Source organism: Halichoerus grypus, chromosome 10 (genome assembly GCF_964656455.1).
Source record: "Halichoerus grypus chromosome 10, mHalGry1.hap1.1, whole genome shotgun sequence".
Taxonomy (NCBI): Eukaryota; Metazoa; Chordata; class Mammalia; order Carnivora; family Phocidae; genus Halichoerus; species Halichoerus grypus.
The window spans coordinates 76,163,597-76,185,794 of NC_135721.1; the positions used below are offsets into that span (position 1 = coordinate 76,163,597).

The following is a 22,198-nucleotide window of genomic DNA, read 5'->3' on the forward strand; positions in this document are numbered from 1 at the left end:
TCCATTGCATATTTTTTTCCTGCTTTGTTGAAGATTATTTGACCATAGAGTTGAGGGTCCATATCTGGGCTCTCTATTCTGTTCCATTTGGTCTGTACGTCTGTTTTTGTGCCAGGACCATGCTGTCTTGGTGATCACGGCTTTGTAATATAGCTTGAAATCAGGCAATATGATGCCCCCAGCTTTGTTTTTCTTTTTCATTTCCTTGGCGATTCAGGGTCTTTTCTGATTCCATACAAATTTTAGGATTGTTTGTTCCAGCACTTTGAAAAATGTTGGAATTTTGATCAGGATGGCATTGCAGGTATAGATTGCTGTGGGCAGCATAGACATTTTAACAATGTTTATTCTTCTGATCCATGAACATGGAATGTTTTTCCATCTTTTTGTGTCTTCTTCAATTTCTTTCATGAGTGTTCTGTAGTTCCTAGAGTATAGATCCTTTACCTCTTTGGTTAGGTTTATTCTGAGGTATCTTATGGTTTTTGGTGCTATTGTAAATGGAATCAATTCTCTAATTTCTCTTTCTACAGTTGCATTGTTAGTGTATAAGAAAGCAACTGGTTTCTATGCATTGATTTTGCCTGATGGATTCCTGGGGGAATTCTTCCAAACATTCAAAGAAGAAATAATAACTATTCTCCTGAAGCTGTTTCAAAAAATAGAAACAGAAGGAAAGCTTCCAGACTCATTCTGTGAGGCCAGCATTACCTTAATCCCCAAACCAGGCAAAGACCCCATCAAAAAGGAGAATTTCAGACCGATATCCCTGATGAATATGGATTCCAAAATTCTCAACAAAATCCTAGCTAATAGGATCCAACAATACATTAAAAGGATCATCCACCACAACCAAGTAGGATTTATGCCCAGGATGCAAGGGTGGTTCAACATTCGCAAATCAATCAACGTGATAGAACACATTAATAGGAGGAGAGAGAAGAACCATATGGTCCTCTCAATTGATGCAGAAAAAGCATTTGACAAAATACAGCATCCTTCCCTGATTAAAACTCTTCAGAGTGTAGGGATAGAGGGAACATTCCTCAAGTTCATAAAATCCATCTATGAAAAAGCCACAGCGAATATCATCCTCAATGGGGAAAAGCTGAGAGCCTTTCCCTTAAGATCAGGAACACGACAAGGATGCCCATTCTCGCCACTATTGTTCAACATAGTACTAGAAATCCTAGCAACAGCAATCAGACAACAAAAAGAAATAAAAGGTATTCAAATTGGCAAAGAAGAAGTCAAACTCTCCCTCTTCACAGATGACATGATACTTTATGTGGAAAATCCGAAAGGCTCCATCCCCAAATTACTAGAACTCATACAGCAATTCAGTAATGTGGCAGGCTACAAAATCAATGCACAGAAACCAGTTGCTTTCTTATACACTAGCTCTACATATAATTAATGCTAAATGAAAAAATCAGGTACAAAGCTCCACATATATAGTACATAAATTTGGTTACATATATGTATGATGTAGACATAGCACTCTTTCTCCCTCCTTTTCTCTTTTACCAAAATGTTAATAGTGTTTATCTGAGTTAGGAGATTATTGGAGATTTGGGGGTTTTGTTTATGTACTTTCTAGTTTTTGTTGTACTACTTTTAACTGAATATATATTAATGTTATGCTGACAAAAAAAGGTTAAGAAAACCAGACTTATAACAAATGATAAAATGGTGAAATATAAAGGGAACCTAATTTTTAATTAATTATTGGTTTATTTTTATTTGCTAAGTAATTTACGAATACATTCTCAGCATGGAATGCCATGTAGAAGTCTTTAAAGGGAAACGTGGAAGCTTTTCTCTTAGCCACTCTTGTCTACAAAGGAAACTCTGGATAGTTTGGTGACTACCTTTCCAATTTTTTTTTTTTATTATATTCAGTTAGCCACTGTATAGTACATAATTAGTTTTTGATGTAGTGTTCAGTGATTCATTAGTTAACTATAACACCCAGTGCTCATCACAACACGTGCCCTCCTCAATACCCATCACCCTGTTACCCCCTCCCCCTCTCCCCTCTGAAACCCCCAGATTGTTTCTCGGGATCCATAGTCTCTCATGGTTCATCTTGCTCTCTGATTTCTCCCCCTTTGGATTTCCTTCCCTTCCCCTATGGTCCTCTGTGCTATTGCTTATGTTCCACATATGAGTGAAACCATATGATAATTGTCTTTCTCTGCTTGACTTACTTCACTTAACATAATCCCCTCCAGCTCCATCCATGTCGATGCAAATGGTAGGTATTGATCGTTTTTGATGGCTGAATAATATTCCATTGTGTATATGTACCACAACTTCTTTATCCATTAATCTGTTGAAGGGCATCTCAGCTCCTTCCACAGTTTGGCTATTGTGGACATTGCTGCCGTGAACACTGGGATGCACATGCCACTTCTTTTCACTACGTCTGTATCTTTGGGGTAAATACCTATTAGTGCAATTTTTGGGTCATAGGGTAGCTCTATTCTTAACATTTTGAGGAACCTCCATACTGTTTTCCAAAGTGGCTGTACCAGCTTGCATTCCCACCAACAGTGTAAGAGGGTTCCCCTTTTTCCACATCCTCACCAACATTTGCTGTTTCCTGTTTTGTTAATTTTTGCCATTCTAACTGGTGTAAGGTGGTATCTCATTGTGGTTTTGATTTGTATTTCCCTGATGGCTAGTGATGATGAACATTTTTTCATGTGTCTGTTAGCCATTTGTATGTCTTTTTTGGAGAAGTGTCTGTTCATGTCTTCTGCCCATTTTTTGACTGGGTTTATTAGTTTTTTGAGTGTAGAGTTTGAGAAGTTCTTTATAGATCTTAGATATCAGCCCTTTATCTGTAGTGTCATTTGCGAATATCTTCTCCCATTCCATGAGCTGCCTCTTAGATTTGTTGACTGTTTCCTTTGCTGTGCAGAAGCTTTTTATCTTGATGAAATCCCAAAAGTTCATTTTTGCTTTTGTTTCACTTGCCTTTGGAGACGTGTCTTGAAAGAAGTTGCTGTGGCCGATGTCGAAAAGGTTACTGCCTATGTTCTCCTTTAGGATTTTGATGGATTCCTGTCTCATATTGAGTTCTTTCATCCATTTTGAGTTTATCTTTGTGTATGTTGTAAGGGAATGGTCCAGTTTCATTCTTCTATATGTAGCTGTCCAATTTTCCCAGCACCACCTATTGAAGAGACTGTCTTCTTTCCATTGGAGAGCTTTTCCCTTAAGATCAGGAACATGACAAGGATGCCCACTCTTACCACTGTTGTTCAACATAGTACTAGAAGTCCTAGCCTCAGCAATCAGGCAACAAAAAGAAATAAAAGGCATCCAAATTGTCAAAGAAGTAGTCAAACTCTCCCTCTTCGCAGATAACGTGATACTTTATGTGGAAAACCCAAAAGACTCCACCCTCAAATTACTAGAACTCATATTTAGCAATGTGGCAGGATACAAAATCAATGCACAGAAATCAGTTGCTTTTCTATACACTAACAATGCAACTGTAGAAAGAGAAATTAAGGAATCAGTTCCATTCACAATAGCAGCAAAAACCGTAAGATACCTAGGAATAAACCTAACTAAAGAGGTAAAGGATCTATACTCTAGAAACTACAGAACACTTATGAAAGACATTGAGGAAGACACAAAAAGATGGAAAAATATTCCATGCTCATGGATTGAAAGAATAAACATTGTTAAAATGTCTATCTTCCCCAGAGCAATTTACACTTTCAGTGCCATCCCTATTAAAATACCATTGGCATTTTTCAAAGTGCTGGAACAGACAATCCTAAAATTTGTATGGAACCAGAAAAGACCCCAAATCGCCAAGGGAATGATGAAAAAGAAAAACAAAGCTGGGGGCATCACGTTGCCTGGACCTCAAGCTATATTACAAAGCTGTGATCACCAAGACAACATGGTATTGGCACAAAAACACACACATAGACCAATGGAACAGAATAGAGAGCTCAGATATGGACCCTCAACTCTATGATCAAATAATCTTTGACAAATCAGGAAAAAATATCCAATGAAAAAAGACAGTCTCTCCAACTCTTTTCTACACACACGCTCATATATATATGTATGTATACATAACATATATTTATACACATATGCAGAACAATTTTAATAATCATAAATGAGGTGATACCATATGGATTTGCCATTTTTATCTTTTATAATTTATTGTTTATTTTATAAAAATTATCTTTTAAAAATTAAGGTCTTGGGGCACTTGGGTGGCTCAGTCAGTTAAATGTCCGACTCTTGATCTCAGCTCAGGTCTTACTCTCGGGGTCATGAGTTCAGGCCCCATGTTGGGCTCCATGCTGGGTATGGATCCTACTTTAAAAAAAATTAAGCTGTTAGAGACTTTTACACATGTGTAGATATGGGTCTGTCTCATTCTTACTAGTTTCAAGGTTCTTCCTCATTATTTTATTTCTTAATTGAAGTATAGTTGGCACACCATATTACATTAGTTTTATGTGTACAACACAGTGATTCCAACAACTCTATAAGTTATGCTGTGCTTACCACAAGTGTAACATCCTCTGTCACCATCCAATGCTATTATAGTACTGTTCACTATATTTCCTGTGCTGTACTTGCCATCCCCAGTTCTTTTCCATTCTTAATGGACATTTACATTATATCCTTCTTTTCAGAGTCCAGAGTGCTAACCATTACACCATGGAACCCACTCCTTATCCTTCTTTTCCATATCACAAACAATCCTGTAACAGATTTCCTTGCACACAGATTTTTGGGCACATGTACACGTCTCTTTTGGGGTAGATTCTGTGAAGTAGTGTTGCTAGACCCAAAGGGTGTGCATGTTTAAAATTTTGACAGATGAAATCAAATAACCTTCCAAATAAATTTTACATTTCTACTAGTTACAGCCCCAAGGACAACCTTTTTCCCAAGAGGAACTCTATATAATATTTGTTGATAAGCATTTGTTCTATGAGTGTAGAAATGTTTTGAAAACCCTCAAAATAATATGCAGATGTAAAATCTTATTCAACCTGTCCTCTCTTCACTGGTTCATATTCTGAAGAAGTAAACATAGTAATTTATATAATAATAATATGCGTACTCTGAGATTGTTATGGGATTAAAAGAAGTAATGCATATAATAGTCCATACTCAGCAGGCACTCAATAAATATTGGCTTTTATTCTAAAAATATTCAACAAATATTACATGCCTACCGTATGCAGGCCCTGAGCTGATCTCTATAGTATAGCCAAATAAGACAACCAATGTTTCTACCCAGGCACAGTTTACCATCTCATGGAGGAAATAGCAATTTAAAAAAGTCCTGGTTAAATGCAACAAGTGGAAGGTGCAGAGTGAAGATGCAGGAGAGGCCCCTAAGCCAGTTTCATTTGTCAAAGAAGGCTTCACACTTGGCTGTGAGAGTTAAGACCCAGGGACAGAAAAGGAGTTATGAGGTGAGGAGGTTGGGAGGGATGTCCTCAGCAGTGGGGGAGCAGGTGGGGGAGTTTAAGGGTCCAAGAAAGTTTGTTATTCTAAAGAATGTTTTGTGTGACTGGAGGAAGGTGTTAGCACTAGTAAAGGAAGTGCCTTGATTGATTAAGAAGTTGGAATGTCATCCTGAGGACAAGCAAAGGGTTTTTAGCAGAAGATCAAGTTTGGGCTTCAGCAGCAATGTGCAGAATAGTTGGAGAGGTTTGAGGCTGGGAAGGGTAAGAGTCAGTCAGGAGGCAAAGCCTGGATGACTATCACCCAGGTGGCAACAATGGGGGTGGATCCAAGGCTATTTTCAAAGTCAGGTAGATAAGAAGCCATGTGGGGCTCAGAGAGAAAAAAATATGGAGTGATTTCCAAGACGGAAAAACTGGAAGAGTAGTGAGGGTTCTGTTCTTTATAAGAACATTCTAGTCTTCTGACTCTAGAAAGCAAAGCCAAGGGATGAGGAGCAACATTTTTCAATTGCATTCCACCATTGGTACTTGTGCTTGGTGCCTTTAGTGACAATGTAAATTCTCATCACAGACCTGTGAGTAGGTAACACACCATCCAGCATGCTTACCTTCCTCCATTATTGATAGTTAGAGCACGAATCATGATGATGATGGGAGTATACTGCAGTAAATTCCAATTTCACTCTCAAAGCACGCCTATATCTTTTATTCCTTAACATCTTCTCTGACTGGAAGAGACCCTCACTTAGAAATGGAAAGAATAGTAAGACAATAACCTAAAAATATCTCATCCTTAGTGGGATGTATAGCTTTTTGAGATTTGGACCTAATGTTTTATGAAAAAGTAGACAAAAAAGTAGAATGGAGCTGAAAAGGAAACCTGAATCTTAACCCACTTCACTGAGAATTTTAATTGACTCTTACTCCTATGTTCTGTGCCCGGCCACATCTGTCTGGGCCGAATTGTAAAGCAGTGTTTGGCTTTGTCCCCAGCTCTTTGTTTCATTCATGACTTATGTATGGGCTCTTTCTTCTTCTGGAACACAATGCTGTTTTGGTTTTCAGTGTTTCCCGGACCAGCATCAAATCTGTCACCTTGGAAATGAAGTATTGAGCAGAGAGGTTGCCCTAGCAACTCTTCATTACAAGATGCTAACTGGCACTTTTGGTTTCCAATGGACCAGATAATTTTACCTTAGCTCTTTCAAAAAGATTAATTCATTGCCAAGTCATATAAAGGATAAAATTGTTTTAGTTATTTGATGAATCTGGAATTCAGAGTTCTTTATTGCCAGTTGCTTCAAAGAAAAGTGAAATAATTCAGGAACATTAATCTGTATCATTGGAAAATTTACATAATCAGCATCAACATCATGATGTTCTTTAATAACATCCCATCAAGGCTTCCTGCTTTGCCGTAATCTGGGTTCATTAGGCACATAACTCTGTGGTCAGATACGCTGGGCTTGCACACTAGCTCCATCATTTACTTCTGACAGGCCATGGCACAATCCCATTAATATAGTACATGATGAGCCCTCATTACTGGGTTTCGAACAAAGCATTTGATATCATCAAAGTATTGTATCTAAAAGTTAGAGCAACTTAGTGAAATTGCTATTCATCTTGTCATTTAGCTGACAAGGAAGTTAGGTGCAAAGAGGTTAGGGATGCTGTTAAGGACAAGCATTTTGTTGCTGTCATATATAGTAGCATTGAACATAACGAGATTATGTATTGATAGAAAGGCTTATCTTAAGTAAAAATTTAAAAGGACAGTTACTACAAAAGCTATATATATTCACTGTGTATAAAAATTAGGAAATACAGATAAGTGAAAAAGAAAGAAACAGTAGAGTCATAATTCCACCACTGATGAATCATTTTTTTTTTTTAAACTTTTTTTTTTTTAAGATTTCATTTATTTGACAGAGAGAGACACAGCAAGAGAGGGAACACAAGCAGGGGGAGTGGGAGAGGGAGAAGCAGGCTTCCCACTGAGCAGGAAGCCCGACGCGGGGCTCGATCCCAGGACCCTGGGACCATGACCCGAGCCAAAGGCAGACGACTGAGCCACCCAGGCGCCCCCACTGATGAATCATTTGGTAGTTGTTTGACCAGACCTTTTTCGCTACATATGTATCCTTTGTTCTTTGTTTTTGTTTTACCAAAATGAAGTCAAACTGAATATACAGTTTTGTGCCTTCATTTTTACTCAACAGTCTACAGTGAACATTGCTCCAGGTCAATAGATGTTTATCTTCTACAATTAAAGTGTTCACTAAATTGAAAAGAACAATCGTTTCTTTTCTAAAAGTTTATATGAAAAATGTGGGACATAGACTACTCTGTAGTAAGTAACATATTTTCTTGGGTTTATGAATGATCTTGTTGACACCCTCCTCCTTTGCCAGTTAATTCTGTGGTCCTGCTTTCATTTGTTCTTTGGAGACTGGAGATGTTCCAGTTTGAAAGCAGACATTTAAGCTTCTGCACTCAGCAGTTTGTGCATCCGCACTGTCCATAAAGCCACCACATCTGTGTTCAGAGTTACCCATGCAGGATTTGTGCAGCTCTGGCGTTTTCGTTACGCATATCCCATCAGACCTCTCCTTGGCCAATCTGGCAGCAAGCTCTGGGATATTTGTTGGAAGAGCTGATTAAGTTGAAAAAAGTGAAATTGGTGAACTAAGCCAAGGTTGAACAATAAATATATAAACACCAGTTTCATACTCTTTTCTCATTTTCAAAATGTGGGGTTGCTGATAAACACAGAATGTTGTCAGGAGGAACTCTACCTGTAGTATGACTTTAACAACTAATACCTGTGCATACAGTTCTGTATTCTGCTTCCTTCATTTAGCATTTGTTATGAACATACTCCCTTGTAATGACCATATTTGGATGAATTTTTAATGGTTGCACTAATATTCAATAATATGAACTACTGCAATTTATTTAAATTAGTCCCCCATTAGTGCACAGTTTACTTGGAATTTTAACAAGGCCTATTTACCTATGTCTTTGTTATCACTTAAGAGCAGTACATTAAAAAAAAAAAACTTTGCCAATTGCTGTGTGAAAATGGTATTTCATTTTAATTTTCTGTTCTTTTATTGTTTCAGAATAGTTTTCTTATATAAGCTAAATCTCTCAAAATCTTGTTCACTTTATTCATATTTCTAGCAAATACCTCTTAAAAAATAGCAAAGATTACATTCATCCCATGCCTCAATTACCAAGAATTCAAATTTGGTGGAATCCAGACTTCATTATGTTTTATAATATAGATAAACAAACATTTTTTGACCCTTGACCATTATTTTTAATTTATATATAGTTTTAGTTTTTCAAATATTTAATAAATTGTTACTTTGTACATGTATTATGCTAGAAAACTAGTAGGTTTTTTTGAAAGGAATAAAGAACAGCAGAGTTTGGTAGAAAGAAAAGGCATGTAACAAAACCTGCAATTCAATGTATATATCAATATAGGGACTGAATGAGAAAATATGTAGAGAGTGCTTAATGCTTGGCAGAGAGTAAAGGATAAACACTATTACCATTATTGACAAAACTATTCTTAAATACAGTGGTTGCTTACAGGTCTAACAATGGGAAAAATTCTAACAGAATCAACCCAAATTAGCTGTCTATGAATTCTAGCAATTTCTTCTTTCTTTATGGTCGATGACTCTCTCTCTCTCTCTCTTTCTTTCTGTCTCTCCCCCATTTATCTCTCTCTCTCTCTCTCCCCCCCTTCCCTCCCTTTCTCATAGTTAAAATCTTTCCCCACAGGGTATGATTATTAATATCAATTTGGTAAGGCTTCTTTAGGTTAATCTCAAGAGAATTGAGGTAGGTGATATCATGAGGCTCTTTTTTTGTTGTCAAATATTGTCCAAGAGGGTCTCTTGATTTTCATTATGAGAGGTAATAAGTAAATCATTTTCAAAGGAGATGTGATCAGGTTTTATTCCCTTTCAAACAAAGTTGTCAGTTTTTTCATTAACTGCACCCTCCTCCCCACATGCTTCCTTGCAGAAGCTGGGCGGCCATGGTTCTGATCCCCCAAGTCCTATCAGAATGCCCCTTACGACCTCATAGTCACACTACATTTGACATCATAAAGAGAATATCCCATGGGACCTCCATGTGACCACCATGTTGTAAAAACTAAGACCACAGACTGAAGGTGTGGAGTATGACTTTGTCTTTCCCTAAATCTGCATGCAGAAAGGAATGAGAGTGGGTGCACAGAGCCAAATTTGAACTACTACCACACTGAAGTACATGATGGCCACACAAGGCATGAGATCCAAAACCACAAAAGAGGGAAGTAGAACATTAATATAAGTGTTATCATGTTGCTAAATATTTTATGGTGTTGATTTGCATTTGGGCCATATGTTGGCAAACTTGGAGAGCTATTTATAGACTTCTAAGGGGGTGTTTTTTCCAGAGGTGATAAAAATGTAAAGGTCTTTGATTTTGTGGAGATTGATTTCTTTTTCCTCTGAAAGTTTTTGTGATATGTAGCTCTATTTTGAGAGTTGTGGTGTTTGTTTGTTTTTTTTCCCCTATTACTGCAAGCTTCATTCAGTGTTCAAAGCCCAGTCGACTCACCTTTTAACCTACTGTTCTGGCCCCTTCCCTTTGACAAAAGTTGTTCTAGAAGCCACATGCTGAATTCCTGCTCCTGACAAGTAGTGAGGTTTGATTTCATAGCCTCTTCATTTCTTTCTCTTATGTTTTCTGAATCTTTGCCTATTTTCTTGTTTGTTTTGGTCTTGATGTTTAAATTAAAAAATTAGTGTATGTAGCCATCCATTTCAATGTCCTTTTTTCCAAGATAGGTTTAAAGTACTCTTTTTCCTGTCCATTTTTTCTTATGGCACTTCCGTATGTTTTTGTACTTTTACATAACTGTTACTTCTTTGAACAACCTAATCATAATTTTAATTATAATTACTATAAATTTTTGTTAGATGGCTCATAAGATTAATTTCTTCTCAACTGAATTTACAATCTCGTTGATTTTCTCAGCCATCATTTTTGCATTTTTTTCATTGTAGATTTTGGAATTTTAGTATAGATTAACAGGATTATTTTAATCTGTATTTTTCTTTCTCCAGTTTTGCAGTTGCCTAAATCTATCCCCTTGTAACCTCCCCCCCCACCCGCCCCGCCCACTGGCGTTTAGAGCTCTCATTCCTCGGTGGTACTGGAATGTGATAGATTCAGAGGGTGGCTTGGTATAGTTCTTGGTGGTGATGCCACATCAGTGTCCTCTCTCAGTTGGCAGAATCTTCTTCAAGGGTGAGAGGCCCTCAGACCAGTACTGGCTTCAGGCCCGCACTGAGCCTGACTTGGGCCCTTGGCGTACAAACACTCATAGTCCCACTTGCTCTCCAGGAGTTGTGCACCGCGCCTCCACCACCCCCCCCCCCGCCCCGCCCCTGCTGTCCTTAGACACAGAGACAGCAAGTCCACAACTTCAGCCCTGCTCACTTGTTCCCAGTTCCATTCAACTTTTGTATCTAGAAATTTATCAGCCATGCATCTGACCTTTTTTTCTTTCCTTCCTCCTTTCCGTTCTCTGCATTTTTTTTCTTAAGCAATAACAATTCAATTTTTGTATAATTTTGGATATAAGAGGGAACATAAAAGCATGACCTATATCATCTTGATTGAAAGTAAAAATTTACTTCTCAAAAGCAATTCTCCACATTTTCAAAATGCCTACATGCTGCTATGGTTGGAATCATATATAATTTTGAAGCAATTTTATAGCTTGGCATTCTGTTAGACTTTTCTTTTTTGTTTAAATATTAAGATATGGAATATACTTTTTTATGAATATATATTTATTCATTTACCAACAAACATTTGTTGAGGGCATACTATGTGCCAGCCAATGTTCTAGGTAATGGGAATACAGTAGTAAATAAGACAAAGTTTCTACTCTGATGGAGCTTATATTCTACTGGAGAGAGAGAGGTAACATGCAAAGAGGTAAGTATATAGTATTATAGGTATTAAGAAGATGGCATGGAATCATAGACATACCCAAACCCAAAAGTAAGCACCAGGTGCAAGCAGAAAGACTACAAAAGAAGCCCTCTCTTTCTGGTAGTCTGCTGTTCTTATAGAATGTGATCACTAAGGCTTCTCTCTTTGACATTTATAAGAATCTCTTATAAACTGACAAGGAAAATAGTCCAAAGATGTTAAATATAATCAGATATTTTCAAGAGAAAATAAAATGTAAAATAAATATATGAGAAAGATGTTTAACCCAAGTAGTAATTTACAAAGTAGCAACAAGGTGATCCTTTTACTTAAAAATTGCTCACTCTCATCAGTTTGACAGGGGCTTATGAAGATGATACTTGTTTCTGACTAGGAATTTCCCAAAGCTGTTGTGTTGTGTGTGTGCATGGTGGTGATTTTAAAAATATATAGTTTTAAAATTGGAAGAAAAAGATTAGCAATGATATCTCAGATTCTTATTTTTTTTCTTTGTGATTATCCGTGTTCTCTAATTTTTCTGTAATTATACTGGTTTTATAGTCATAAAAACATGCCATATGGCTCTGTAGATCCATTTTCAAGGGCACATGTTAACCTATCAGCTGACGCCTTCCTGGGTATTGCTGTGCAGGTGTTCCCTCTGGCACATGTGTGCAACACCACCAATAAGATGACATTAATTAACCCCCAAGGAGTCAAGCTCAATATCTACAAGCAAAAAGTGGAACAGGCCATTGAGAGCTATGAAAAGTGAGTATTATTCCTGGCTGCTCTTTAATGGCTGCGGAATTTATTTGTTTGGGCTTGTTTTCTCTTGTTTTAGCTTAGATTTTTTTTTCTTTACCTGGAGCAGCTACTTAGTGATTGCCCCGAAGGATTATCAGCAGTAGCGGCTACAAACAGAGGCGCTTCCTCTGTGCCAGGCACCTGAAGAAGTCCAACAGAGTTTTAAAGGAACCATCTTCCCTCTCCAAAATCTATAGAAATCTCACGTTTCCCTGAGATCTTTGACGCTTTCCCTGTAGCAGAGTGAATTTGATCATTTCGACACCTAAGATTTTGTAAAGTGACTAATGAAACTCCACAATAATGAGATAATGGAGATAATGTAAGTGTCTCCTACTATGTAAACCATTTTTTCCCAAGATCAGGAGGATGATCAAGTTGGCTCCAGTGAAAGTTATACTCTTAGTCACTGTCTTAGTGCTGAGATAGGGGTCTCTTTTCACAAGGGCAGATGCCCGGTCTCACCCTTGGCCTAGCTCTGCGGTCTCCTCCCCACCCCACTCCCAGCACTTTATTAAGCCTCTGTGCCTAGCACTTGAACTTTGAGCATGCCCTACTTCTCCGGGCAAGCCTTTCCTTGGTTCTGGAAGCTGTGCAACTGGGTTTTCACCTACCACCATGTGGGTGGGAGGAATGAAATAAAGTACATGAAAGTTAACGATGTGTCCTAGGCAGCATATGCTGGTCTGTTGTCATTTTGCAGTGTGTCTAGTGTGTGTTTGAAAGAAGCATAGAGCCTGACTCCTGCCATGTGGGGTGCACAGTCCAGTCCAGAGGCTGGCCTTTCCCCACCATGCCCGTCACAGGCCTCTGCAAATCTCCTTTCACGGGAGCCTTCTCCTGCCCTCACCTAAGAATGGAGGCTTACATGAGCTCCTTCGGCTGCCTCCAGGCTCCTCAGGACTTCTCTGAGTCTTTGTCTGCCCTTCCTTTCTCTTGCAGACACAACTAACTATGCCAAGGCTCACTCTGGTCTGTGGGCCTGAGGCTTTGCTCTGTAGATTTCCCCCCATCCCCTGCACAAGGGGGCTGCCCCTCCACTCTGCCTCTCCCTCTGCGCCAGGCAGGCCTTCCCTTGCCTCCCAGCAATGCTGCCCCTCTTCGTGTCCTCCAGCTGGCCTCTTTCATTCCTGATTTGCCTCAGCTCCAGTGGCCCTCCTCCAAGAGGCCTTTCCCCAGTGACTCCACCAGCCACCTTGCCTGTAGTCCTCAGAGGGCTCACAGCTTCTGCACAGGCCTGGCTCTCCCCTGCAAGGATGTCAACTTCCAAGGGCCGGAGCTTGGCAGCCTTGCTTTCCCCCTTATCTCCTCTCGATAGCAGGTGTTGCTATGTATGTATTTGACTATTGGAATTTAATTTGAATCTGATCTAATTCATGTTTAGTTATTAAAATTCATCAAATTCAGTTATTCAAAATGTATCATTCATATTATAATTGAATTTGCTTGACTCAGTCAAATATTTGAGTTCTAGAATTACCTGCTTTGTGAAAGCCTGTTGCAGGGCCACAAGCTAGGGCTTTGAGGTCCCCATTCTGGGTTTCATTTTTGATCCTGATGTCTACTTTGCAGGTCATGTAACAATTGCAAGCTTCAGATTCCTTATTTACAAAATCTATCTCCGGAGGCAGTTGTGATGGTTATGTAAATTATATATAAAGAGCAATTAATGTTAATTACTTACCCCTTTCATTTCCTGAATCTGCTAATCCTAAAATAACAATAAATACATAGAGTATAATAGTCACACAGCTCTTCCCCCTACATTAACCCTTTCCCTTTCTGAAAACAGGGATCCCTCCTTCCCTAACAGCAAAACCAAAATACAGACATAGTGATTTGGCCCACTTCTTACTTCCAATGAGTGAATATGGAAAAACCTTTTGGGACCCTTAGAGAAATGCATATTGCTATTATTAATAGTAATATTAATTTTAATATGATTAGTATTATTTAAAATTCAATATCATTGACTTAATATATGATATTAATGTGATGTTTATATTAAATGAATATTTAATATTATTACTTAATATTAATATTAACATTAGTATTATACAGAACAAAACTTCCTGATCTTTTGCATTCAATAGTTTTTAAGAATTTTGTTGGTATAAGTGTCAATTCCCTTTTCCATCTTGCTCCACCTTTCTAAAGATACACCTACTATGAAAAGTAATTAATGAAACTGGGTTTACTCCCACTCCGTCCCCAATATAACATTTCTAAGGAGTTTCCCATCACAGGTAAGCCAAATAAAACCCTGAATTTGTATGGTTAGCAATGACCAGACAGTTGGGAACCTCATAGCCCTTTGGCCAAAATAGTGACATAAACTAGCTATGTTGGTCACACTTACTGGCTGTGTGTGGGAGTCCTTCTGTTTCAATATTTTATGAATCGAGATAGCAATTTTGGCTTTGTGTGTCTGAGTATAAACTTTGAGTGAGGGTTGGCAGGGCCGGCTGGCTTCTGGGGTCATTTGTCTGCAGCTCATTTTGATTTTGAGTGTAAGGTCAAGGTTGCAGCCCTCAGATTCAGAGGAGAAGCATCAGTTCTAACCTGGCTGCGGGGCCATCCTTAGTAACCTCTGCATATGATCTCCAAAATGATCTGCCTGCTGGTTAGATTTCTGAAGCGTCATTAATTACAAGTTGCTTTGCAAATTCTGGCTATTCTTGGCACAAGTAGATTTGTCAACTAGAGGTGTAGAGAGCTAGTGAATACAACCCCTCAACCAAATTTCACTCTCCTAAAACAAAAAGAAGAAAGCTATGGTTGGTAAAATCCTTGAATCAAGGGGTGGACCAGCCTCAGAGAGGCCTTCATGTCCCATAGCCTCTCGGCATCCCACAGGGATGGCCCTCATCCCACACCCTTTGTGGCTTTCCCACCGTCACCTGGCCGGTCAGTGGAGCTGGGATCGACATTCTCAGCTGCCCTCAGTTCACACCCACCCACTTTTTCTGCCCTCTGTGCTTTGAAGTATCTCAGTATAGATGGAAAAAAGGGGGAATAACAGAGGTTATGTAAGTGTGCTCTTAGAAAAGTATTTTCTAAAAGATTGAATTAAAATTAGCGGTCTGTGTGCTAGCTAATTGGACCCACATTCACTAAGCTTTCTCAGTTTCCAAGCCTTGCCCATCTTCAGAACCTGGAAGGAATAAACACTGAGTTATTCCTGGTCACTTTATATGTACATCTCAATCCTCCCAACACCAAGGTAGGTGGTGTTATCCTTGTTTCAGCGATAAGAAAACAGAGTTTCAAAAAGTTATATAACACAGGATCACACAGCAGCAAAGTAGAGGCACTGAGATTTGAACCCAGAGCCATGTGGCTCCAAAGCCCTTGGCCTCACTCCCAGCCTCCCTGCTACATACTGCCTCTACTTTCAAGGTTTAGGTTTAAGGGGATTTTTAAATGAAGTTGTATTTTTGTTTTTGTTTTCAGAGACGCATATACACACAAGCCAAAAATGCATCCTATGAATCCTTTAAACAGGTCTTAGGAGCCCTGCTTATAGATACGTGAACCACATAATTAAAAATAACCCAATTTCCAAATAGGTCCCAAGGAACTCAAAGCCTCCAAGTGAGACAGAAGCACTGAGCTGGCTTATTGCCTGCTTCCCGACTGTTTGTATCACGTACAGAGCATTCACCCGTGTCAGACAGGTTCGCACACACTGGTTCACTGAGTCCTCATGGCAACTCTAGGAGGGAGGTACCATTATTATCCACATTCTACAGAGAAGTTGGCTGCTGGCCCAAAGTCTCACAGCTAATAAGTGGAGAAGCCAACTGAGCTTTGGGCCCAGGCAGTCTGGCTCCAGAGCCTATGCTCTTCACCGCGTGCCAGACCCCCTTGCCACGGTCTCACCAGGCTCGGAAAGGGAGGTCAGGCAGGGTAACACCCCGAAAGTGTTCTCAAAGCCCTGTGCCGCTGATGCTGGGTCCAGTGGTTAGAGAATGCCTCCTGGAGAGGGGCAGTATTCTCCCAACTCATTTTATTGAAGCTTGTTTTTTTCATGGAACACCAGCTCCCAGCCGCCCGGAGCCAGTGTTCTGTGCCCTGCACTCCAGGAAGCCTACTTTGGGTAATGATGTAGTGGTACAGAACGGGGGAACAGGATGGGGCCGGCACCTCCGCTAGAAGCATCACTGATTCATAACAAGAAAAGGAGCTGCGTCTACCCCATAGAAACCACTGGCTTCAGCCTCCTCCTTTCCTCTCTCTCCGCAAACATGTTCAGTGATGAGCTTCAGAAAGTTTCAGCGCTGCCACCACCACCAAGCTGTGATGGGTGAGCAAGGCACTTCATCTGTTTGCCCTTCTCAGTGACCTTGTTTGGAAAACGAGCAAGTCAGGCTCGTTGATCTCTAAAAAGTGTCCTGGTCCTATTATTTATGACTCTCTTCACACCTTTTTCTCTGAAAATCCAGGTCTAGAAGAATGTCTCTAGAAGGTAAACTAAGGGCACGGTTATACTTTTCCATAGGGAGAAAATCAGTGAGTGTTTAGAGACTTCATGCAGAGAAAATAACAACCATTTTGTTTACTTCCATTTCTTAGCCTGGGTTTTACCTGACCGAGCTGAGAGTTGTGCCCCCCTTTAATATTTAACATGACTGCTACAAAGCCATGAGGTTTCCACAGTGATGCCGAGGGAGGCAGATCCTCCTATCCAGTATCTTTAAGCAAATGGCAGTGACATGGTCCAGTGCGGGTGTCCCTTGGCTCGGGATCTGCCCGCAGTGCCCTTCAGAGCCTGGGATCAGCCTTTTGCCATGAAATGAACTACTGCTACTAAATGATTATTGTTTTTTTTTTAAATAGGCGCTTGAATAAAATTGTTTGGCGAGCTTTATCTCAAGAGGAAAAAGAAAAGTAAGCCAGTTTCTCTTCACTTTGTTTTATCTTGGTGAAATTCACATAACCTACAGTTAACTTTTAAAGTGTACAGTTCTATGTTATTTATTCAAAATATTGTGCAAACCACCACCTCCCTCTAGTTTCAAAACCTTATCACCTCAGAAAAAACACCTTGTACCCATTAAGTAATCCTTCCCCACACCTCTCTCCCCCTCTGGGAACTACTAGTCTGCTTTCTGTCTCTGTACTTTCCTCTTCTGGATATATCATATGAAAGGAATCATATAATATGTGACATTTTGTGTCTGGCTTCTTTTACTTCCTTTTTGTAAAAACTTAATGTTTCCAAGTTGTAGCATACATAAGTACCCTTTTTATGCCTCAGTATGGATCCATTGTGTGTACATACCAGCTTGTTTATCCATTCTTCCATTGGTGGATATTTGGGTTGTTTCTACCTTGGGCCTATTGAGAACAATGCTGCCATACACATTCATGTAGAAGTTTCTGTGTGGACATATGTTTTCATTTCTCTTGGGAACATATCTAGGTGTGGATTTGCTGAGCCACAGGGTTATTCTATGTTTAACTTTTTGAGGAACCACCAGACTTTTTCAGAGCAACTGCACCATTTTACATTCCTACCAACGAGGTATGAGGGTTCTTGTTTCTCCACATCCTTGCTAACGCTTGTTATTTTACTTTTTTTTTTTTTTTAAATAACTAAAGCCATCCTGGTGGCCTGGTGGGTATGAAATGATATCTCCTTGTGGTTTTATTTGCATTTTTCTTAATGATCAATAATGTTAAACATCCTTTCCCATGCTTGTTGGCCATGAATATATCTTCTTTGGAGAAGTGTTTATTCAAGTTCTTTACTCATTTTTTAATTGGGTTATTTTGTTGTTGTTGTTGAAATGTAGGAGTTCTTTATATATTCTGGATTTTAACCACTTATCAGATGATTTTCAGAAACTTTCTCTCACTCTAAAGGTTGCCTTCACACTCTCTTGATAGTTCCTTTGATGCATAGTTTTTAAGTTTTATGTAGTCCCATGTGTCTATGTTTGCATTTGTGTCTGTGCTTCTAGTGTCATATCCAAGAAAGCACTGCCAAAGCCAACGTCTTGAAGCTTCCCCCCTATATTTTCTTCTAGGAGTTTTATAGTTTTTGGTCTTCTGTTTAGGTCTTTAATCCATTTTGTTTCGAGTCACTTTTTATATATGGTATAAGTTAAGGGTCCAACTTCACTCTTTTGCCTGTGGATATCCAGTTTTCCCAGAACCATTTGTTGAAGAGACTATCCTTTCCTCCATGGCGAGATCTTGGCACCTCTGATGAAGATCATTTGACCATATACATACGTAAGAGTTTATTTCTGAGCTCTTTATTCTGTTCCACTGATCATGTTTGTCTTTATGTCAATACCACAGCCTTTGGATTATTGTAGCTTTGTATATATATGTTCTGAAATCAGGAAATGTGAGGCCTCAACTTTGTTCTTTTTCAAGATTGTTTTGGCTATTTGGAGTCCCTTGAGGTTTCATGAATTAAGATGATTTTTTCTATTTCTGCAAAACATGCCATTGAGATTTTGACAGGGATTGCATTGAATTTGTAGATTACTTTGGATGGTATGGATATTTTAACTATTAAGTCTTCTAATCCATAAACACAGGATGTCTTTCCCATTTATTTGCATCTTTTTAAATTTTTTTCAGCAACATTTTGTAGTTTACAGTATACAAGTCTTTTACATCCTTGGTTAATTTTATTCCTAAGTACTTTATCCTTTTTGATGCTATTGTAAATGGGATTGTTGTATTAATTTCCTTTTTGGATTGTGCATAGAATTGCAACTGATTTTTCTGTGTTGATATTTTATCTTGCTACTTTGTTGAATTTATTTATTAATTCTAACAGTATTTTTATGGAACCTTTAGGGTTTTCTACCTATAAAATCATGCCATCTGGATGGGACTTTCAGTACTTCACTGAATAAAAACAGTGAGAGTGGACATCCTTGCCTTGTTCCTGATCTGTGAGGAAAAGCTTCCAGTTTCTCACTGTTGAGGATGATGTCAGCTGAGGGCTTTTCATATGACGCCTTTCTTATGTTGAAGTAGTTTCCTTCTATTTCTGGTTTATTGAGTGTATTTTTTTTTTTTTCATGGAAGTGTGTTGAATTTTGTGAAATGATTTCTTTACATCCCTTGAGATGACCAAGAGGGTTTTTTTTTTTTCTTCATTCTGTTAATGTGATGTAGCACATCGATTTTTATATGTTGAACCACCCTTGAATTCCAGGAATAAATCTCACTTTTAATGGTGTGTAATCTTTTTAATGTGCTGTTAAATTTGGTTTGCTAGTATGTTGTTGAGGATTTTTGCATCAATGTTCATAAGGGATATTGGTCTGTAGTTTTCTTTTCTTGTAGTATTTTTGTCTGGTGGTATGGGGAAATGCTGGCCTCATAGAATGAGTCTGGAAATGTACCCTCCTCTGCAGTTTTTGGAAATATTTGAGGAGGATTGGTGTTAATTGTTTAAATGCTTGGTAGAATTCTCCCCTGAAGCCATTTGGTGCTGGGCTTATATTTTTAGAAGGTATTTGCTTATTGATTCTATCTCCTTTCTAGCTATAGGTCTGTTAAGAGTTTTTTATTTCTTCATGATTCAGTCTTAGCTGACTGTATGTTTCTAGGAATGTATCCATTCCTCTAGGTTACCCAATTTGTTGGTGTATAACAGATCATAGTAGTCTCTCATAATCCCTTTTATTTCTGTGACATTAGTTATAATGTCCCCTTTTTCCTCTCTGATTCTGGTTATGTGAGTCTTCTCTCTTTTTCAGTTAATCTAGCTGAGCATTTATCAGTTTTGTTGTTCTTTCCAAGAGTCAAGTCTTAGTTTCACTGATTTTTTTCTATTGTTTTTCTGTGCTGTATTTTCCTTATTTCTGCTCTTATCTGTATTATTTCCTTCCTTCTACTAACTTTGGATTTAGTTCTTCTTTTTTCTAGTTCCTTCAGGTATATAGTTAGGTTATTGATTTGAGATCATTCTTTTTTGATGTAAGCATTTTTAATAAATTTTTCTCCTAGTACTGCTTTTACAGTATTTCATACATTTTGTTATTTTGTGTTTTCATTTTCATGTATCCCAAGATATTTTCTAATCTCCCTTGTGATTTCTTCTTTGACCTGTTGGCTGCTTAAGAGTATGGTGTTTAATTTCCACATGTTTCTAGATTTTTCAGTTTTCCATTGGCTATTGATTTCTAATTTTGTCCCATTACGATTAGAGAAGATTTTTTTTAATGATTTCGATTTTGAAAACTTCTAATACTTGTTTTATGGCTTAACATGTGATCTGTCCTAGGGAATGTTTTATGTGTACAAAAAAGGAATATGTATCCTGCTGTTGGCTGGTGGTGTGTTCTGTATACATATCTGTTAGGTCCAGTTAGCCTATGATATTGTTCAAGTACTCTTTCCTTGTTGACCAGCTGTCTGGTTGTTCTATCAATAGTTGAAAATGGGGATTGAAATCTCCTATTTTTATTATTTCTCCCTTCATTTCTGTCAATGTTTGTGTCATATATTTGGGAGCTCTGACACTGGGTGCATATATATTTATAATTGTCATCTCTTCCTTGTGGATTGACCCTTTTATCATTATATAATGTCCTTCTTTGTCTCTTGGAACAATTTATGACTTAAAGTAGTAATAATTTGCTGATTTTTTTCTTCTGCTTTAACAAGTCTTCTTTTAAACTTCTTTAGTGAATTTTTCATTTCATAGTTATTATATTCTTCAGATCCAGAATTTGTTTGGTTCTTTTTCATAGTTTCAGTATTTTTATTGATATTCTGTTTTGTTCATGCAACATTTTCCTGATTTTATGTAGTTGTCTGTGTTCTCCTAGAGCTCACCGAACATCCTTAGGACAGTTATTTTGAGTTCTTTGTCAGGTCACTCAGAGATTTCCCATTTTTTTAGGAAAGATTTCTGGAGACTTATTTTGTTCCTTTGATTGGGCCACTTTTCCCTGTTTTTTTGTATGCCTTAGAATCTTTAGTGGAGATTTGAGTATTTGAAAGAAACAGTTATATCTCCTAGTCTTTACAGACTAGCTTCTTACAGGGAACAGCCTTCACCAATCATCTGGGCTACGGATTCTGGGGATCTTTCAAACCTTTTCTGGGGTGTGCCTTCTCCAGGCTTGTGTGTGTAATTTCTCAGTTAAAGAGGTTTGCCCCCTTCCTTCTCAGGAGCCCATAATCTCTTCCTCCCCCTGATGTCTGTTTTTGGTATTGCAGCGTCTCTGGTGCTGTAACAAGCCATGGGAACTCCCCTTTTTATTAGCTACCCCTAACATGGTATCCAGAGTATCTCACCATTCCCATCAGTGCTCTGAGTCACGTGAGATGGAAACCAGTCTCTTGGGAAGCCCCCCCAAAAGCCAGAATGTTGGATGCATGTTCCTCTTTTCTTTTCTCCTAATTTTCTCCTAATTGCGCTGCACTATCCAAGGGAAGCAGGGGGACTAGGCCTGGCAAAATGCAACAGCCTTTTCTATCCACTTTAATCCACTATTCTTCTTGGTTTTGTGTTCATCTGGAGTGCTGCGACCTCTTAACTGGTTTCAGGAATTCTCACAAAGGAAATTTGGTCCATATATTGATGAATCAGCATCTCCTACGGAGGAACGGGAGCCTGGGGTTTCTTAGTCCACCATCTTGCTGACATCACTCCAATTTAGATTTTTTTAGTAAGAATTTTTGCTGTCATCTGAGGTTTGCTTGCGGATTGAGTCCTGTGGTTGTGCTGGGTTTGCACTGTACTCTTCCAACACCCTAAATCTAAAGGAAGTGACCCTTTCAGCAGTAAGAGAATAATTATGAAATACCCTCTTCTCTCTCTCTCTCCCTCTCTCTCTTTCTTTCTTCCTCCTTCCTCCTTCCCTTTCTTTCTGTCCCCCCTCCAGGAGTGTCTGATGTAGCAGTAGCTGGACTGGAAGTAGTATCCAGGACCTGGG

At 38.7% G+C, this 22,198-nt stretch overlaps 1 protein-coding gene across 1 annotated transcript in view; it reads left to right on the forward strand.

The window, feature by feature from the left end:
- The window catches only part of VWA3B (von Willebrand factor A domain containing 3B), a 221,656-nt gene that overhangs the window by 161,192 nt on the left and 38,266 nt on the right, over positions 1 to 22,198 (forward strand). Inside the window, exons 20-21 of the mRNA XM_078057455.1 lie at positions 12,127 to 12,245; positions 17,121 to 17,171. Coding sequence (XP_077913581.1) covers positions 12,127 to 12,245; positions 17,121 to 17,171 — 170 coding nt within the window. The remainder of the gene's footprint in view (positions 1 to 12,126; positions 12,246 to 17,120; positions 17,172 to 22,198) is intronic.